Here is a 16,699-nt window from a genome sequence, read left to right on the forward strand (position 1 = left end):
AATAGTGCAGAGGTAATGGTGCAGAAGGAATAGTGCAGAGGGAATAGTGCAGAGGTAATGGTGCAGAGGGAGCAGTGCAGAGGGAATAGTACCGAGGGAATAGTGCAGAGGAAATGGTGTAGAGGGAATAGTGCAGACGGAATAGTGCAGAGGGAATAGTTCAGAGAGAGTAGTGCAGAGGTAATGGTGCAGAGGGAGCAGTGCAGAAGGAATAGTGCAGAGGGAATAGTGCAGAGGATATGGTGTAGAGGGGATAGTGCAGACGGAATAGTGCAGAGAGGATAGTGCAGAGGGAATAGTGCAGAGGGAGTAGTGCAGAGGTAATAGTGCAGAAGGAATAGTGCAGAGGGAATAGTGCAGAGGGAATAGTGCAGAGGGAGTAGTGTAGAGGTAATAGTGTAGAGGGAGTAGTGCAGAGGTAATAGTGCATAGGGAATAGTGCATAGGGAGTCGTGCAGAGGGAATAGTGTAGAGGTAATAGTGTAGAGGGAGTAGTGCAGAGGGAATAGTGCAGAGGTAATGGTGTAGAGGGAATAGTGCAGAGGGGATAGTGCAGATGGAATAGTGCAGAGGGAGCAGTGCAGAGGGAATAGTACCGAGGGAATAGTGCAGAGGAAATGGTGTAGAGGGAATAGTGCAGCGGGAGTAGTGCAGAGGGAATAGTGTAGAGAGAGTAGTGCAGAGGGAATAGTGATGAGGGAACAGAGCAGAGGGAAAAGTGCAGAGGGAATAGTGATGAGGGAACAGTGTAGAGGGAATAGTGTAGAGAGAGTAGTGCAGAGGGAATATTGCAGACGGAATAGTGCAAAGGGAATAGTGATGAGGGAATAGTGCAGAGGGAGTAGGGCAGAGGGAATTAGTGTTGAGGTAATAGTGTAAAGGGAGTAGTGCAGAGGAAACACTGCAGAGGGAATAGTGCAGAGGAAATAGTGTAGAGGTAATAGTGTAGAGGGAGTAGTGCAGAGGGAATAGTGCAGAGGTAATGGTGTAGAGGGAATAGTGCAGAGGGGATAGTGCAGATGGAATAATGCAGAGGGAATAGTGCAGAGAGAATAGTGCAGAGGAAGAAGTACAGAGGCAATAGTGTAGAGGGAGTAGTGCAGAGGGAATAGTGCAGAGGGAGCAGTGCAGAGGGAATAGTGCAGAGGGAATAGTGCAGAGGTAATGGTGCAGAGGGAGCAGTGCAGAGGGAATAGTACCGAGGGAATAGTGCAGAGGAAATGGTGTAGAGGGAATAGTGCAGAGGGAATAGTACACAGGGAATAGTGTAGAGGTAATAGTGTAGAGAGAGTAGTGGAGAGGGAATAGTGCAGAAGCAATGGTGCAGAGGGAGCAGTGCAGAAGGAATAGTACCGAGGGAATAGTGCAGAGGAAATGGTGTAGAGGGAATAGTGCAGAGGGAATAGTGCAGAGGGAATAGTGCAGAGGGAGTAGTGCAAAGGTAATGGTGCAGAGGGAGCAGTGCAGAAGGAATAGTGCAGAGGGAATAGTGCAGAGGAAATGGTGTAGAGGGAATAGTGCAGAGGGGATAGTGCAGACGGAATAGTGCAGAGGGGATAGTGCAGAGGGAATAGTGCAGAGGGAGTAGTGCAGAGGTAATAGTGCAGAAGGAATAGTGTAGAGGGAATAGTGCAGAGGGAGTAGTATAGAGGTAGTAGTGTAGAGGGAGTATTGCAGAGGGAATAGTGCAGAGGTAATGGTGCAGAGGGAGCAGTGCAGAAGGACTAGTGCAGAGGGAATAGTACATAGGGAATAGTGCAGAGGAAATGATGTAGAGGGAATAGTACAGAGGGGATAGTGCAGAGGGAATAGTGCAGAGGTAATAGTGCAGAAGGAGTAGTACAGAGGTAATGATGGTGCAGAGGTAATAGTGCAGAGGTGATGGTGCAGAGGGAATGGTGAAGAGGGAATGGTGCAGAAGTAATATGCAGAGAGAATAGTGCTGAAGGAGTAGTGCAGAGGGAGTAGTGCAGAGGTAATGGGGCAGAGGGAATAGTGCAGAGGTAATGGTGCAGAATGAATAGGGCAGAGGGAATAGTGCAGAAGGAGTAGTGCAGAGGTAATGGTGCAGAGGGAGTAGTACAGAGGTAATGATGGTGCAGAAGTAATGGTGAAGAGGGTATGTTGCAGAAGTAATGTGCAGAGGGAATGATCGTGCAGAGGGGTAATAATACAAAGGGAGTAGTGCAGAGGTAAAGGTGCAGAGGTAATAGTGCAGAGGTGTTGGTGCAGTGGTTAAAAAAAAAAACCATATCGGGTCCCTGATGCCTAAGGGGGTACATGAATTAATGAGTGACAGTCTGCTCTCCTGATCTACATGTCTCACATTGGTAATGCCTGATTTAATTTACAATAATCTCTGGAGACAGATTCTCGGGGAGATCTATGTCCGGCTCATAGATCCTAACAGCTCATTTACATATAAGAAATAGTGGCTTTCTCTGGAATAAGACATCGGATCACAGATATTAAGGTATCATTTTATTCAGCTTCTTATCACCTACATGCCCATATTGATGTTTTAGGAGGGTTGATCCTACTGATAGATTCCCCTTTAACCAACAAGTGTCTGCCTTGGCCAAGTTTTCGGATACAGGACTAAGGCTCTGAACTGACGGTTTGCCCTGGGTGACTGAGGTCCAGCTACACGGGAGGTTCAGTGTAGGATACCAAAATCTCTGAAATTTTATAGAGAGAATCCCATCACAAATACTACATATATTAGCGGTGGATTAAAGCAAGGGTGGATAGGGAATTAATGCATGGGTGGATACTTATCTTAGCCGCTCCCTCTTTTAATGTATTTTTTTTTATTAAATCCATAAAACATCTTGATAGATATCGGAAGTATTTGCCAATGGACAAACCAAGCCAGACCAATATAGATAATGTCCGTCTGGTTAATTTTGTCAGTAATGTTTTATTCATTGCTCTCTGCAGCAATATTTCTTTTCTTGAGCACATTTTTAGCATTAAATGTACTGTTATTCCATTATTTCAGTCTTAACAGTTTTTTTCTTGGGTTTTTGCATAAATAACCATTTTATTAAGTCTTTATCTCATATGGAAAAATCAATTTGCTTTAAAAGGCAATTCTCGGAGGAGGAACTTAAAAAAAAAAAAAGGCAATTATTCTTGTGTTGGAGGCTGAAGAGCTTTGAGAATGGATGCATATTGTATGAGAAAAGTTGTCACCAGACATTATTTGTAACCTATTAATTTCTAATTATTTTAAATACTGGGAAATATTTGGTTTTAGATTACATTTTGTCAGCTATTTCGAATTTTCACAATGTAGGTTGTATATACCGTATACCCTGCTGTACACTAATGAGGACAAGCACCCCGAAGCCGCTGACTATAGATAAGTGCCTGCCTCGGCTAAAACTAATCCTACTGCAATACTCAATAAAAACTCTTGTATTGACTTGTCGGATAGCTACCTTGGGTATATGTTGTACCATTAGTGGGGGTTGGGTCTTGTTTCTCTACACGAAGTGTGGGACGGTTCTTTGTTGTTCTACAAGAAGTAAGGGTGGGTCATTGTCTCTCTACAGGAAGTGACGGAGTGTCTTTATTGCTCTACAGGAATTGGGGGTAGGGCTTTGTCTCTCTACAGGAAGTGAGGTGGGTCTTTGTTTCTCTACAGGAAGTAGGGGCTGGTCTTTGTCTCTTGACAAGAAGTGGGGTGGGTCTTTGTCACTCTACAGGAAGTGAGGTGGGTCTTTGTTTCTCTACAGGAAGTAGGGGCTGGTCTTTGTCTCTTGACAGGAAGTTGGGGTGGGTCTTTATTTCTCAACAGGAAGTAGGGGCTGGTCTTTGTCTCTTGATAGGAAGTGGGGGTGGGTCTTTGTTTCTCTTCAGGAAGTAGGGGCGGGTCTTTGTCTCTTGACAGGAAGTGGGGGTGGGTCTTTGTCACTCTACAGGAAGTTGGGGTGGGTCTTTATTTCTCAACAGGAAGTAGGGGCTGGTCTTTGTCTCTTGATAGGAAGTGGGGGTGGGTCTTTGTTTCTCTACAGGAAGTAGGGGCTGGTCTTTGTCTCTTGACAGGAAGTTGGGGTGGGTCTTTGTTTCTCAACAGGAAGTAGGGGCTGGTCTTTGTCTCTTGATAGGAAGTTGGGGTGGGTCTTTGTTTCTCAACAGGTAGTAAGTGCTTGTCTTTGTCTCTTGACAGGAAGTTGGGGTGGGTCTTTGTTTCTCAACAGGTAGTAAGTGCTTGTCTTTGTCTCTTGACAGGAAGTGGGGGTGGGTCTTTGTTTCTCTACAGGAAGTAGGGGCAGGTCTTTGTCTCTTGACAAAAAATGGGGGTGGGTCTTTGTCACTCTGCAGGAAGTGGGGTTGGGTCTTTGTTGCTCTACAGGAAAAGGGGTTGGGTCTTCATTGTTCACACAATATTGTTCTACTCTACAGGAAGTGGGGGTGGGTTTTTGTTGTTCTACAGGAAGTGGGTGTGGGTCTTTGTTGCTCTACAGGAAGTGGGGGCGGGTCTTTGTTGCTCTACAGGAAATGCTGGCTGATCTTTGTTACTCTACAGGAAGTTTGGGGGTTGTCTTTATTGTTCTACAGGATGTGGAGGCTGGTGTCTGTTTTTCTTCAGGAAGTTGGGCAGGACTTTTTTTTTCCTCTCCAGAAGTGGGGCGAGTCTTTGTCTCTCTACAGAAAGTTGGGCAGGTCTTTTTCTCCCTGGTCTCCTGACTGTCATACTACACACAGGCATAACTTGCATAACCTAAGCTAGAAACAAAATGAGCATATACCCTGTTAGTAAGTAAATAGTAACGGTTTTCATAAATTTTATAAGGTACTTAGTAAACGCTTTTTTGATTAAAAAAAAGAATAAAAGCCATCCCATCGTAACAAAGCGTACCCCAATGGGGTTGGTCCTATTCTCTAATATTAAAACCTTATCTTGGGCCAGACGACCTCTATGTAGTTCGGGACAGGGCAGTTCTGAGGCCCGACTGTTTCAGACACCTGTTCATGGGAACTATATAAATGAAATGCCTAGGTCAAAAAGAGGGAGTCATGCCCCTCTTTGTACAAAGTACAACAAACTACAGTAAAACCAAAGAAATGAGCCGGAGCATAAATCGATATACATGCAACGTGTAGGAGTATGTTCACACGTGACCATTTAACAGACAAAACTGAAGATAGAAACACAATGAGTATATACCCTGCAGTAAGTAAATAGTAATAGTACTTATAAAAAAAGCATAGTGTATTTATTAAAAAAAAATCTCACCGCGACAAGGTGTACCCCTATCGGGATGTTCCTATCACTTTGCATGTATACCAATTTATGCTCTGGCTCATTTCTTTGGTTATAGAGGTGTAACACAGAAGTGGGGTTTCACTTCAAGGCAGGAAAGTCATTGGATAATAGTAGGAGAAGAATATGCTGGGTAATGAGGGAAAGGATGTTTTCACACCTATAGTGCTGGTAGAATGCTGTTAAAGGAGAATTGCCCACTCCAAAAAAAGTGTTTGGCCAGTTACAGAGCATGAGATTATGGATAGTTTCTGGACAGTTTAAACTGGTATATGCAACAAAAGCAGTTTTTATTTGTGGAAGTTGAGGGCAGCAAGATCATGCTGTTTTACTGGTTTGGGGTGACATGATACAGTTAGGTCCATATATATTTGGACAGAGACAACATTTTTCCAATTTTGGTTATAAACATTACCACATTGAATTTTAAACAAAACAATTCAGATGCAGTTGAAGTTCAGACTTTCAGCTTTCAATTGAGGGTATCCACATTAAAATTGGATGAAGAGTTTAGGAGTTTCAACTCCTTAACATGTGCCACCCTGTTTTTAAAGGGACCAAAAGTAATTGGACAGATTCAATAATTTTAAATAAAATGCCCATTTTTAGTACTTGGTTGAAAACCCTCTGTTGGCAATGACTGCCTGAAGTCTTGAACTCATGGACATCACCAGACGCTGTGTTTCCTCCTTTTTGATGCTCTGCCAGGCCTTCACTGCGGTGGTTTTCAGTTGCTGTTTGTTTGTGGGCCTTTCTGTCTGAAGTTTAGTCTTTAACAAGTGAAATGCATGCTCAATTGGGTTGAGATCAGGTGACTGACTTGGCCATTCAAGAATATTCCACTTCTTTGATTTAATAAACTCCTGGCTTGCTTTGGCTTTATGTTTTGGGTCATTGTCCATCTGTAGTATGAAACGACGACCAATCAGTTTGGCTGCATTTGGCTGGATCTGAGCACACAGTATGGCGGCTCTGAAGACCTCAGAATTCATTCGGCTGCTTCTGTCCTGTGTCACATCATCAATAAACACTAGTGACCCAGTGCCACTGGCAGCCATGCATGCCCAAGCCATCACACTGCCTCCGCCGTGTTTTACAGATGATGTGGTATGCTTTGGGTCATGAGCTGTACCCCGCCTTCGCCATACTTTTCTCTTTCCATCATTCTGGTAGAGGATGATCTTGGTTTCATCTGTCCAAAGAATGTTCTTCCAGAACTGTGCTGGCTTTTTTAGATGTTTTTTAGCAAAGTTCAGTCTAGCCTTTTTATTCTTGATGCTTATGAGTGGCTGCACCGTGCAGTGAACCCTCTGTATTTACTTTCATGCAGTCTTCTCTTTATGGTAGATTTGGATATTGATACGCCGACCTCCTGGAGAGTGTTGGTCACTTGGTTGGCTGTTGTGAATGGATTTCTCCTCACCATGGAGATTATTCTGCGATCATCCACCACTGTTGTCTTCCGTGGGCGCCCAGGTCTTTTTGCATTGATGATTTCACCAGTGCTTTCTTTCTTTCTCAGGATGTACCAAACTGTAGATTTTGCCACTCCTCATATGGTAGCAATTTCTCGGATGGGTTTTTTCTGTTTTCGCAGCTTAAGGATGGCTTGATTCACCTGCAAGGAGAGCTCCTTTGACCGCATGTTTACTTCACAGCAAAACCTTCCAAATGCAAGCACCACACCTCAAATCAACTCCAGGCCCTTTATCTGCTTAATTGAGAATGACATAACGAAGGGATTGCCCACGCCTGCCCATGAAATAGCCTTGGAGTCAATTGTCCAATTACTTTTGGTCCCTTTAAAAACAGGGTGGCACATGTTAAGGAGTTGAAACTCCTAAACCCTTCATCCGATTTTAATGTGGATACCCTCAAATGAAAGCTGAAAGTCTGAACTTCAACTGCATCTGAATTGTTTTGTTTAAAATTCATTGTGGTAATGTCTGTAACCAAAATTAGAAAAATTTTGTCTCTGTCCAAATATATATGGACCTAACTGTACGTTAAAATATTGGGACAGATTCTTCTATATTTTTAACATTATTTCTTTTATTCATTTTTTTTCATAGGAAATGCTGAAAGATGAAGTTCGCACTTTGACTTACAGAAACTCCATGTATCACAATAAGCATGTGTTTAAGGATAAAATCGTCTTAGATGTCGGCAGCGGGACTGGAATTCTCTCCATGTTCGCAGCAAAGGCTGGAGCAAAGAAAGTGTACGGGGTGAATAAATGTTTTCATGCAATTGTTTAAACTTGAGGAATCGAAACTTGTTTTACCTTGATAGTTGCGATTCGGCCACGGTTCATACTGTTGGATGCTGGTCGCACCTGTCACGTGAAAAAATGCTGTTAACCTGCAGATATGGGGTTAACCTGCCAGTTTTTTTTGTTTTGAATCCACCATACATTTCTTTTCAGTTAGTTTACATTGTGGCATGTCTCACAGGATCCTCGGGGGCGTGTCTTTAAGCTGCTTTGCATGTTTACCCTGAGACACGCCCCCAAGTAAACACCATAGAATTGTGCACTACATAAAAATTCCCATATCTCTGAAACCGTAAAGCGGATTTAAATAAAACAAAAAAAAGAACACTCAGGGGGATAAGGGGAATAAAATAAGAGAAAAAATGGCCACTTTTGACCTGTTGACAGGTCGTCTTTAACTATTGTATTTTGACTGTATGTGCCGTCATTCGCTAATGGCCACCCTTGTTCACGGACTGTATCCGGAATCGCATCTCAGCCCTTTTTATTCAAACAGTAATACCAGTTGCCACCTATGGAGAAAAGTGGCGCTATTGTCAAAAAGAAAAATAGATTTTTTTTCCTCTTAAAACTAGAATTAGAGGCATTGTTTTTGCACTTTCAACACTTTCCTGAAGTGTCAGACTGGGATCTAGCCCATCACATACGTTAATCCTCTTAATCCCAGATTCTAAAACTTTGGTATTTGCAACCCATAGTGTAGACTTCATGTCTCTAGGACGTACTCATGATATTTTTCTTCTGCTCAGGGTAGGATTAAAGCTTTGGGGCTAATTTTATGTAATGGGCTTTGATCAGGGGGGTACATGGCATTGAGAAAAACTGCTCGAAGCCAATCATCAAAGTCTCATACAGAAAAGGTCCTGCTTGTAAAAAGCCATGGATGGGGCTTGGATCCTCTGGTCTACTTGTTGGCTCTTCGGTAAGGCCATTTAGGAGGGGCCTCTATAGGCTTTAGTTCTGCTCTGGAGGGGGCTCTTTAAATGCTCGAATCCTAAAGGAGCACCATACACAAAAAAATGCACAGATTAAGTAAATAGATTAGGGGACAAATTGCTGATCGCTGGTGGTTGGCCCATCGGGACCCCAGTGATCCCAAAATCAGGGTAATCTCGAGAATGAGGTTCTGTAGACCAAACCTGGATGAGGCATAGGTGCGTATGCTTGTCCTCAGCTCCTTTCATTATTTGGAAAAAAGTAGAGCACAGTATTCATCTTTCTCCGCCAGTCCTATAGACAATCAATGGAGTGGAAGTCAAGTATGTGCACCTCTATTCAGAACAAAATGGGGAGCAAAGCTAGGGGTCACATTGGTCGACCCCTTACGACCAGCAAGTTATCCCCTATCCATCGAATAGTAAGGGGTCTGACCCCTGGGACCTCCCTATTTTGATTGGCGCGGTGGGGTGCATACTCAACCTCTGTTCCATTCATTGCCAGAAATAGTGGAGCGCTGTATTCGGCTTTCTCTCCTATTGACAGTGAATGGAGCGGAGTTTAAGCATACATATCCTTCAAGACAACACTAGGGGACCTTGTTTTCTGACCCCACGTTATCCCCTAGCCAATGAATAATGGATAACTTTTTAAAACTGAAAATTACATAAATCCTGCAGCAGGAGCCTCTCCCCACCACACCGTTCGTGGAAAGACAACAGATCACTGAGTCCTGCCTCTTCGGCTCATAGGGCAGACATTTATTGATGAAGATAAATCTGATCAGGATGAGACTAGCCTTCGTTCCCTGCAGGATTTCTACGAGATTGTTTGTTTTAGGATCTTGCCGAAAATGCTGCAGAGGAACAAACAGCAAACAGAGACGACACCTATATTGCTTGTTTCATTTACTATTCATTTCTAGGTCCCTTTAAGATGCCTGATACTGGATTTCCTTTCACGACACCTTCAAACAATTAATATCGAGGCCTTTGGAAAAACAGCGCAGAGAAATTAAAGCTGCAGATGTATTGTCGCAATTAGCCGGCAAGTTACGACAGCTGTGGGAATTACATCCATTCCAGCATAGCATGGATTTGCCCCCTCCCCGCGTTCTCGCTGTATATTTCCGCTCTTATTATAAGGACGATGTCGCTTCCCGTTTGATTGCTTGCTGCTCTTTATACGTGCAGGTTGCTCCTTCCCTCGCTGACAGCACAGGAACTAATGGGCTTTCTAAAGCAATACAATGGGTAATATTATTCTCCGAGGCGCTAGGAAAAGTGCACGTCCTACTCTAGGTGCCGCCACTTATCGCTCACAACATGCTTCAGTTTCTTCTAGATTATGAGAGCCTTCCTTATTATAAGAGCGTAAGAAAATTAAAAAGACAATTAGTTCTTAAAGGGAAAGCGTCAGGAGGATTTTACTAGTTAAACCACTGTTAAAGCTGTATAGGTCCTGGTACAACATCAAAAATGATACCTGTCTTGTAGTCATCCGATGTGCCTAATCTGAGAAATCAAGCTTCAAAGCCACATGCAAATTAGCCTAGACGTGCACTGGGGGCGTGTCGATGAACACTGAGTGCAATGAAACGCCACCAATTTAGGTCAAGGCTAATTTGCATGTGGTTTCAAAGCTCGATTTCTCAGCACTCATTTCTCAGCATTGTTAGGCAATCCCTTCGTGTGTTGCGGCTGTCGAACAGTGGTGAAACATACAGCCGCCGGGACTCGAACATATATTTCTAGCACGCCATTTCTAGCACCCGAAGATGCTCGTTTGCTCATCACTAGTGACCTCTAAGCCACTATTCCTGAAAGCTTTGAGGACAACGTAAAGGGATTTTCCTTTTTGGGTCATTTATGGCTTATCGATAGATGCAGATCTCTAGGCCATACACCTACCTTGAGAACAGGGGACTGGCATCTGGTGCCGAGAATATAGAGGTGGTAGCACCTATGTGTCTTTCTCCATTTTTTTCCATGGCACTCCCATAAAATTGGACAGCAACACATTTATTGGACATTTATGGCATATCATATATAGATATGACTTTAGGCTCCCGACTAAGAGTAGCCCTTTAATGTTTATGGCAATGATAAATGCTTGGCTTTGAGTGGAGCATCATGGTGCATGTCTTACTGCCACTTTATTCTTAGCTCTTATCAATGTGGCTGTACTTTGGACCCAGGTCTAGTGATCAATCGGGGTCCCAGCTGTTGATCCACCATTGATCAGATATGTATGACTTATCCAGATGAGAACCCACCAGAACTTATCCAGAACTATGGAACCCACCCAAAAAATATAATTTTGACATGTCGGAACTTGATGACAACTGGTTTAAGATGCTGTAGTCTTCAATCAGTGTCTTTCCAGCTGTTGAAAAACCAATTCCTAACATTGACATGGGTTATGATGGCTTCCTCGGAATTTTAGTTTCTTGACTGCTGGAGAGAGACACATTGGAGGCCACGTCTCTAGAGGAAACCATGGTCTTGGGAAAACCTAGTCTTGGGTTTACGTTAAAAGGCCGAAGATAAATGTAAGATGTGTCTCCGTTTGACTAGAGTGGTGCCATCTCAGACATTCATGGCATATTGATAGAATTTGCGATAAAGGTCCAAAATATGTCCAAGAGACATTCCAATTTACGGGTTGCCCAAGAATAGCTAGCCCAATATAGAGAGCTGAGCATGCATGCATCTCTGTATTCTTGCCAGCTCAACAGGGCGCCATTTCCAAGCTACATGTGGTTCCCAGCATCTATCAGGCATACAGTATATAGCATATCCCATTAATATACCATAAATGTCCCAAATGAGAAGACCTCTTTAGGCTGGTGATACAAATGCTACCTCAATAAGGGTTGTGCCTGATTTGAGATGTCCAAAACAGGTCCATGAAGAAAATGGTGCTTAACATTCGATAACCTTGAAATTTGTTTGGAAATGATGGAAGAGCTAGGTTCGGAACAACGGTCTAAAATTTATCTCCTCTGATAGATGATGTCGGGGGGGTATAAGCAGGGCCGGCGTCAGCACCCGGCGCACCCAGGCAAGTGCCGGGGCCCAGAGCAGGCAGGGGGCCCCCCCGCCTGCTCCGGGCCCCGGCACTTGCGACACTTACCTCTCCCGGTTCCAGCGCTGCAGCGTCTTCCATCCTCTGACTGTGATGTTCAGGTCAGAGGGAGTGATGACGTCACCAGTTCACGCCCTCTGCCTGAGCAGTTGCAGCACATAGAGCAGGAAGACACCATCGGTGAGGATTCCAGAGCAGAGCAGCGTCAAGCAATGAGAGGTGAGTATTTCATTTTTTTTTTAATATTTGGAGCAATATATGGGGACCATCAGAAGGGGCCCATATATGGAGCATTATATGGGGCTAATTCTATATGGAGTATCTTATGGGGCCAATAACATAGGGAGCATTATATGGGGCCAATTTAATATGGAGCCAATTTAATATGGAGTATCTTATGGGGCCAATTCAATATGGAGCAGTATATGGGGCCAATAATATATGAAGCATCTTATGGGACTAATTATAAATGGAGCATTTTATATGGCCAATTATATATGGAGCATTATATGGGGCCCATTATACATGGAGCATCTTATTGGGCCAATTACTTTTGGAGCATTATATGGGACCGATTCTGTAAGGAGTATTATATGGGGCCCATTCTGTATGGAGCAATATATGGGACTCAGTATACTGTATGGGGCCGATCATATACTGTATGGAGCATTATATGAGGCCCATTATATATGGAGCAATAGAAGGGGCCCATCATATAGTGTATGGAGAATTATATGTGGCTCACTATACTGTATGGAACATTATATGGGGTCAATTCTGTATGGAGCAATATATGCGGCTCATTCTGTATGGAGCACTCTGTGGTGCCCATTATACTGTTTGGAGCATTATATGAGGCTCATTATTCTGTATGGAGCATAATATTGGACTCATTATTCTGTTTGGAGCAATATATGGGGCTCATTATTCTGTATAGAGGACTATGTGGTGCCAATTATACTGTATGGAGCACTATATGGGGCCATTATACTGTATGGGGCAATATATGGGGCTCATTATTCTGTTTGGAGCAATATATGGGGCTCACTCTGTATAGAGGACTATACTGTCCGGTTTCTGAGCTAATGTAGAATGTACAATAGATATCCCTCATGTAATGTAAGACGTAACTGAAATCTTTGGCATTGTGCTATACCTATATTTCTCTGCCGTATCGGTGCATTATGAATTGTGGTATGTGTTAAAGGGGCCCACCGAGACTCTTTCGCCCAGGGCCCATGAAAACCTGGAGCCGGCCCTGGGTATAAGGATCCAGCATCTGTGATTTCGGACTGTCATTCCTTTTGTTCTCGAAGTGATAAGCCACCGCCAGATATATGCGACAGCAGCTCTCTCACAGAGGAGACAGGAGCGCTCAGCAGAGCAAGCCGAGCCAATAGTTAGCCAAACCGTTGTTTGGCCAAAACCAAAAAGTGTATGGAGGACTTAAAGATAGGAGAACCAGAGTGATTATTCGCAATTGGTCTTGTAGGAACATCACTGCCCCCCACCTCAGCAACAAGCTCAGCAAACTCCCGCTGATAGGGTTGACCATCTCACCGGAATACGTGTACTATCCATAAGATCTAAGACACAGTTTCCTGACCTGTTAGTCTAAACTTTCCTTCAAGGATGGGTAGGCCTGGTGGGACTTTGCTCCAAGGATGGGTAGGCCTGGTGGGACTTTCCTCCAAGGATGGGTAGGCCTGGTGGGACTTTTCCTCCAAGGATGGGTAGGCCTGGTGGGACTTTCCTCCAAGGATGGGTAGGCCTGGTGGGACTTTCCTCCAAGGATGGGTAGGCCTGGTGGGACTTTCCTCCAAGGATGGGTAGGCCTGGTGGGACAGCTGGTGGGACAGCTGGAAATCCACAAGTTGGGACTGAAAAGTAAAATTAATAGACAGATGAAATGTTGATAACTTACGAGTGGGAATCCAAATGGGACTCAACTTCTACTAAAGAAGACATTGTCGACAGGTTCAATACCTACCACTTGAGTCTACATATGGCGCCAGTAACTAGAGTTTGCTGTACAAAGACTTATCGTGAAAGCATGTTTTTACACTCACAGTTAGTCGTCTCACATCACTCATCTCGGGAACTGTTGAGCCAAAAAGGAAAGACGAGGAGATACAGATGGGTTCTACGACATTAAATCTGACTTTATGTTCTACAACAAAATGCTTGAGACTGGAATACATGTAATCTCTGTTTGTTCTTTTTCATGTGGAAAAGTCTCTGACCTATTGTGTGCATTCTGGTGTTGTTTTTTTTGCTCAGATTGAATGTTCCAGCGTTGCAGACTACTCTGAAAAAATCATCAAGGCCAACCATCTCGACAACAGTAAGGCATCGGGGAATGTGCTCATGTTCCTAAATGTAGAAATGTTTCCTTTATACATGCTCTGCAGAAAAACCATTCAAAACTTTTCTGATTTACGTTTACGTCTATTCAAAACTTATGCTGCATGTTTTTAACTAATCGGAATTTTCGTCAAAGTCAACAAGCCAGAACTGATGTAATCAATTCCTTGCTAAAAATGTTCTTAATATGTCCTTATAGCAGAAGGAGCAAGTTTTTGTCTGATACAAAGCTCCAAAGAGCTTTTTCAGAGCTCTTGACTCTTTGCCAAAGGACAGAGCCAGAACAAATTGAAGTGGAGGACACTTCATTGCATGGACAGTCCATTCATTTCAATGGGTACAGTGTAATACTTCATTCTGCCTGTGGGAGTGCTGCAGAACAATTAAACGCTTGCTTCTAGGTTCCATCTAGATCACAGCTGATCGCTAAGGATTCACGTAGCAGGGCAAGCTTTAATCAGCATATTTTTAAAGATTTTAACAAGAGATTGTAAAAAGTGGACAAACCCTTTAAATCATTTATGGACCAGAAAATGTCAAATGACATAATTATTTGCAAACTTTTTAGAGTAGGGAAAATATAAATCAGTCTGTGTGGATTGACACAAGAAGACTCATACGTCTGGGTAGAATATAGTCTTCTTCACATTAAAATACTGCAGTAAATGCTATTAAATGATTCTAATTAAGATAGAAATATTTTTATTACCCCCTCCAAATATTTTTTAAATTAATTCACATTCTAAAAAATCTAGCAACAGCGCCACCCTTGATTATAGGTTGTTTCAGGTATTGCAATTACGGTATGTAATTCTCTGCGAAAAAAAAAAATCTATTTTTCTCTTAGGTTTTTTTTTTTTTACCTGTCATTGTATGAAATTACATTTCCAGCCATGACAGCTCCATGAAATACGGTTATGCCTAAGAAGCATAAAGTCGATGTTATGGCAGCCTGTACACATGCTTGTTACAGAGATGTCAGTAGATGAGAATTGAATATGGGGATTTTCCTTTTTTTTTTCTTTTATTTTGTTCCTTATAAATACCTATCCATCAAAGTGATGGCCAGGTTTGTTCACGCCATTGCGCTTTCCAGCCCTCGTTCCCACAGCTATCATATTTCATCTGTCAATGGAGGCGATGCCCTTGTGGTGTTATTGAATGAAGACTCCTACATCTCTTGGCTTTCACAGGAGAATCATCATAACGAGCGTGGAGGTCTTCAGTAGTCTCCCGGCTGTTATAACAAGTCATCAGCACCCCGTGATCGTGCCCTCGACGTGCTCCCTGCTGACGCGTGTTAAATGTCGCAGTTAGAGGCATTAAATCAGCCATCATCTGCCAGGAAATGTGCGGGTTCAGCAAGTGAGCCCGCATCAAAATCAGGGACAGGGCATATGACGTAAATGTACATCATGTGTTCAGAAGGGGTTATAAAACCTGCCCTCTGGATTTAGCTGCCAGGACTTCAGTACCCGCACAACAACGGACACCGACGTCCAGTCTCTAGCACTTGGCCCTGAGGTGAGTGCTTATCTACAGCTCCACTCCTCAGGTTCTTCCTTGACTTCCTCTCTCCTCTCTGTCTTCCTCAGACTACCTAACTCCACCTCCAGGCCAGAACTTATATCAGGAAGCTCCCCTGAAATCAGGTGTTAGAGCTCCCCCTTCTGGTCTGGAGTAGGAAAGGTGTTGCATGTTGATGTATTACCTGCTAAGGGAATCCCTCCTTGCTTCCAGGCATGGCATCACCCCCTGTGAGGGAGGCAATGCCACTGTGGCAACCGGACTCCTGGGGTGCCACATTTACACATGCACAGGACAAAATTAAAGACGTCCTCTACTTTTACATTGACGGCCTATGCTTAGTCATGGCGCAGCTTCGTCAATGGAATAGTGGCCGTGGTCGAGTGCTACACATCCACCCCCTATTGATTTGAATAGCGGGCGTGAGTGCAGTACCGGGCCGTGACCACTATAGAATTGACGGAACTGTGCTGTGCATTGGGGGGTGTCGCATCCCCACCGATCAGACATTGATGACCCATCCTACTGATAAGCCATCAATGTAAAAAGTATGTTTTAAAAAACATGAGAAAAAAAATGCATGTAGCCCTAAAATGGAATAATAGGTATAACTTATGTAATAAGTGAACTTTTTATTTGGAATGTTGAATTTCTCACTACAAGGGAAATGAATACCACGACGCGCGTTCCCTTATGATTAACGTTAACACAGCCAATCTTGGGGGCTCGTCCTGGATGAGGAAGACCAGAATGAAAATGGCTGCTATGTATTAATTGTAGAATTAATGGCATTCGATATCTGAGCTGTGGATAATGCTGCAGACACTGGCGACTGACGAGCGCTTCTCCATAGTACAGATATATCTACGCCTACATAAATGTTATTAAGGGCTCAAATTTTTCACAATACGAATTCAATACATTATCACAGCATGCTTTCAACAGGCGACAACATGTATCTGTGGACACATATGACATAAATGACTCCCAACATAGGATCGCAAAATCATGTTTTTACTTTTTTCTTTTAATTAGTAATTTGATATGTCGATACAAGAGGAAAGGTAGAGAAGGACACATCTGTACATTCGAGACTGAACCTTGCCTGTTGTGCGGAAATAAGAGATGTTATTCGACAGTCTGAATTTATTAAAATGCTCCATGATTTCTTCAGATAATTCATTTATTTTGGTAAAATAGAAGCGATGACTGTAAGTCTCAGCGTGAGGTGCGCTTTGGAG

General features: G+C 43.2%; 1 protein-coding gene across 2 annotated transcripts in view; it reads left to right on the top strand.

Annotated features, from left to right (window-relative positions):
• The window catches only part of PRMT8 (protein arginine methyltransferase 8), a 188,835-nt gene that overhangs the window by 133,937 nt on the left and 38,199 nt on the right, over positions 1–16,699 (top strand). For both annotated transcript variants that reach the window (XM_077266494.1, XM_077266493.1), the window contains exons 3-4: positions 7,345–7,500; positions 13,848–13,911. In XM_077266494.1, the coding sequence (XP_077122609.1) occupies positions 7,345–7,500; positions 13,848–13,911 (220 nt within the window). The remainder of the gene's footprint in view (positions 1–7,344; positions 7,501–13,847; positions 13,912–16,699) is intronic.

This window comes from Ranitomeya variabilis, chromosome 5 (assembly GCF_051348905.1).
Source record: "Ranitomeya variabilis isolate aRanVar5 chromosome 5, aRanVar5.hap1, whole genome shotgun sequence".
NCBI lineage: Eukaryota > Metazoa > Chordata > Amphibia > Anura > Dendrobatidae > Ranitomeya > Ranitomeya variabilis.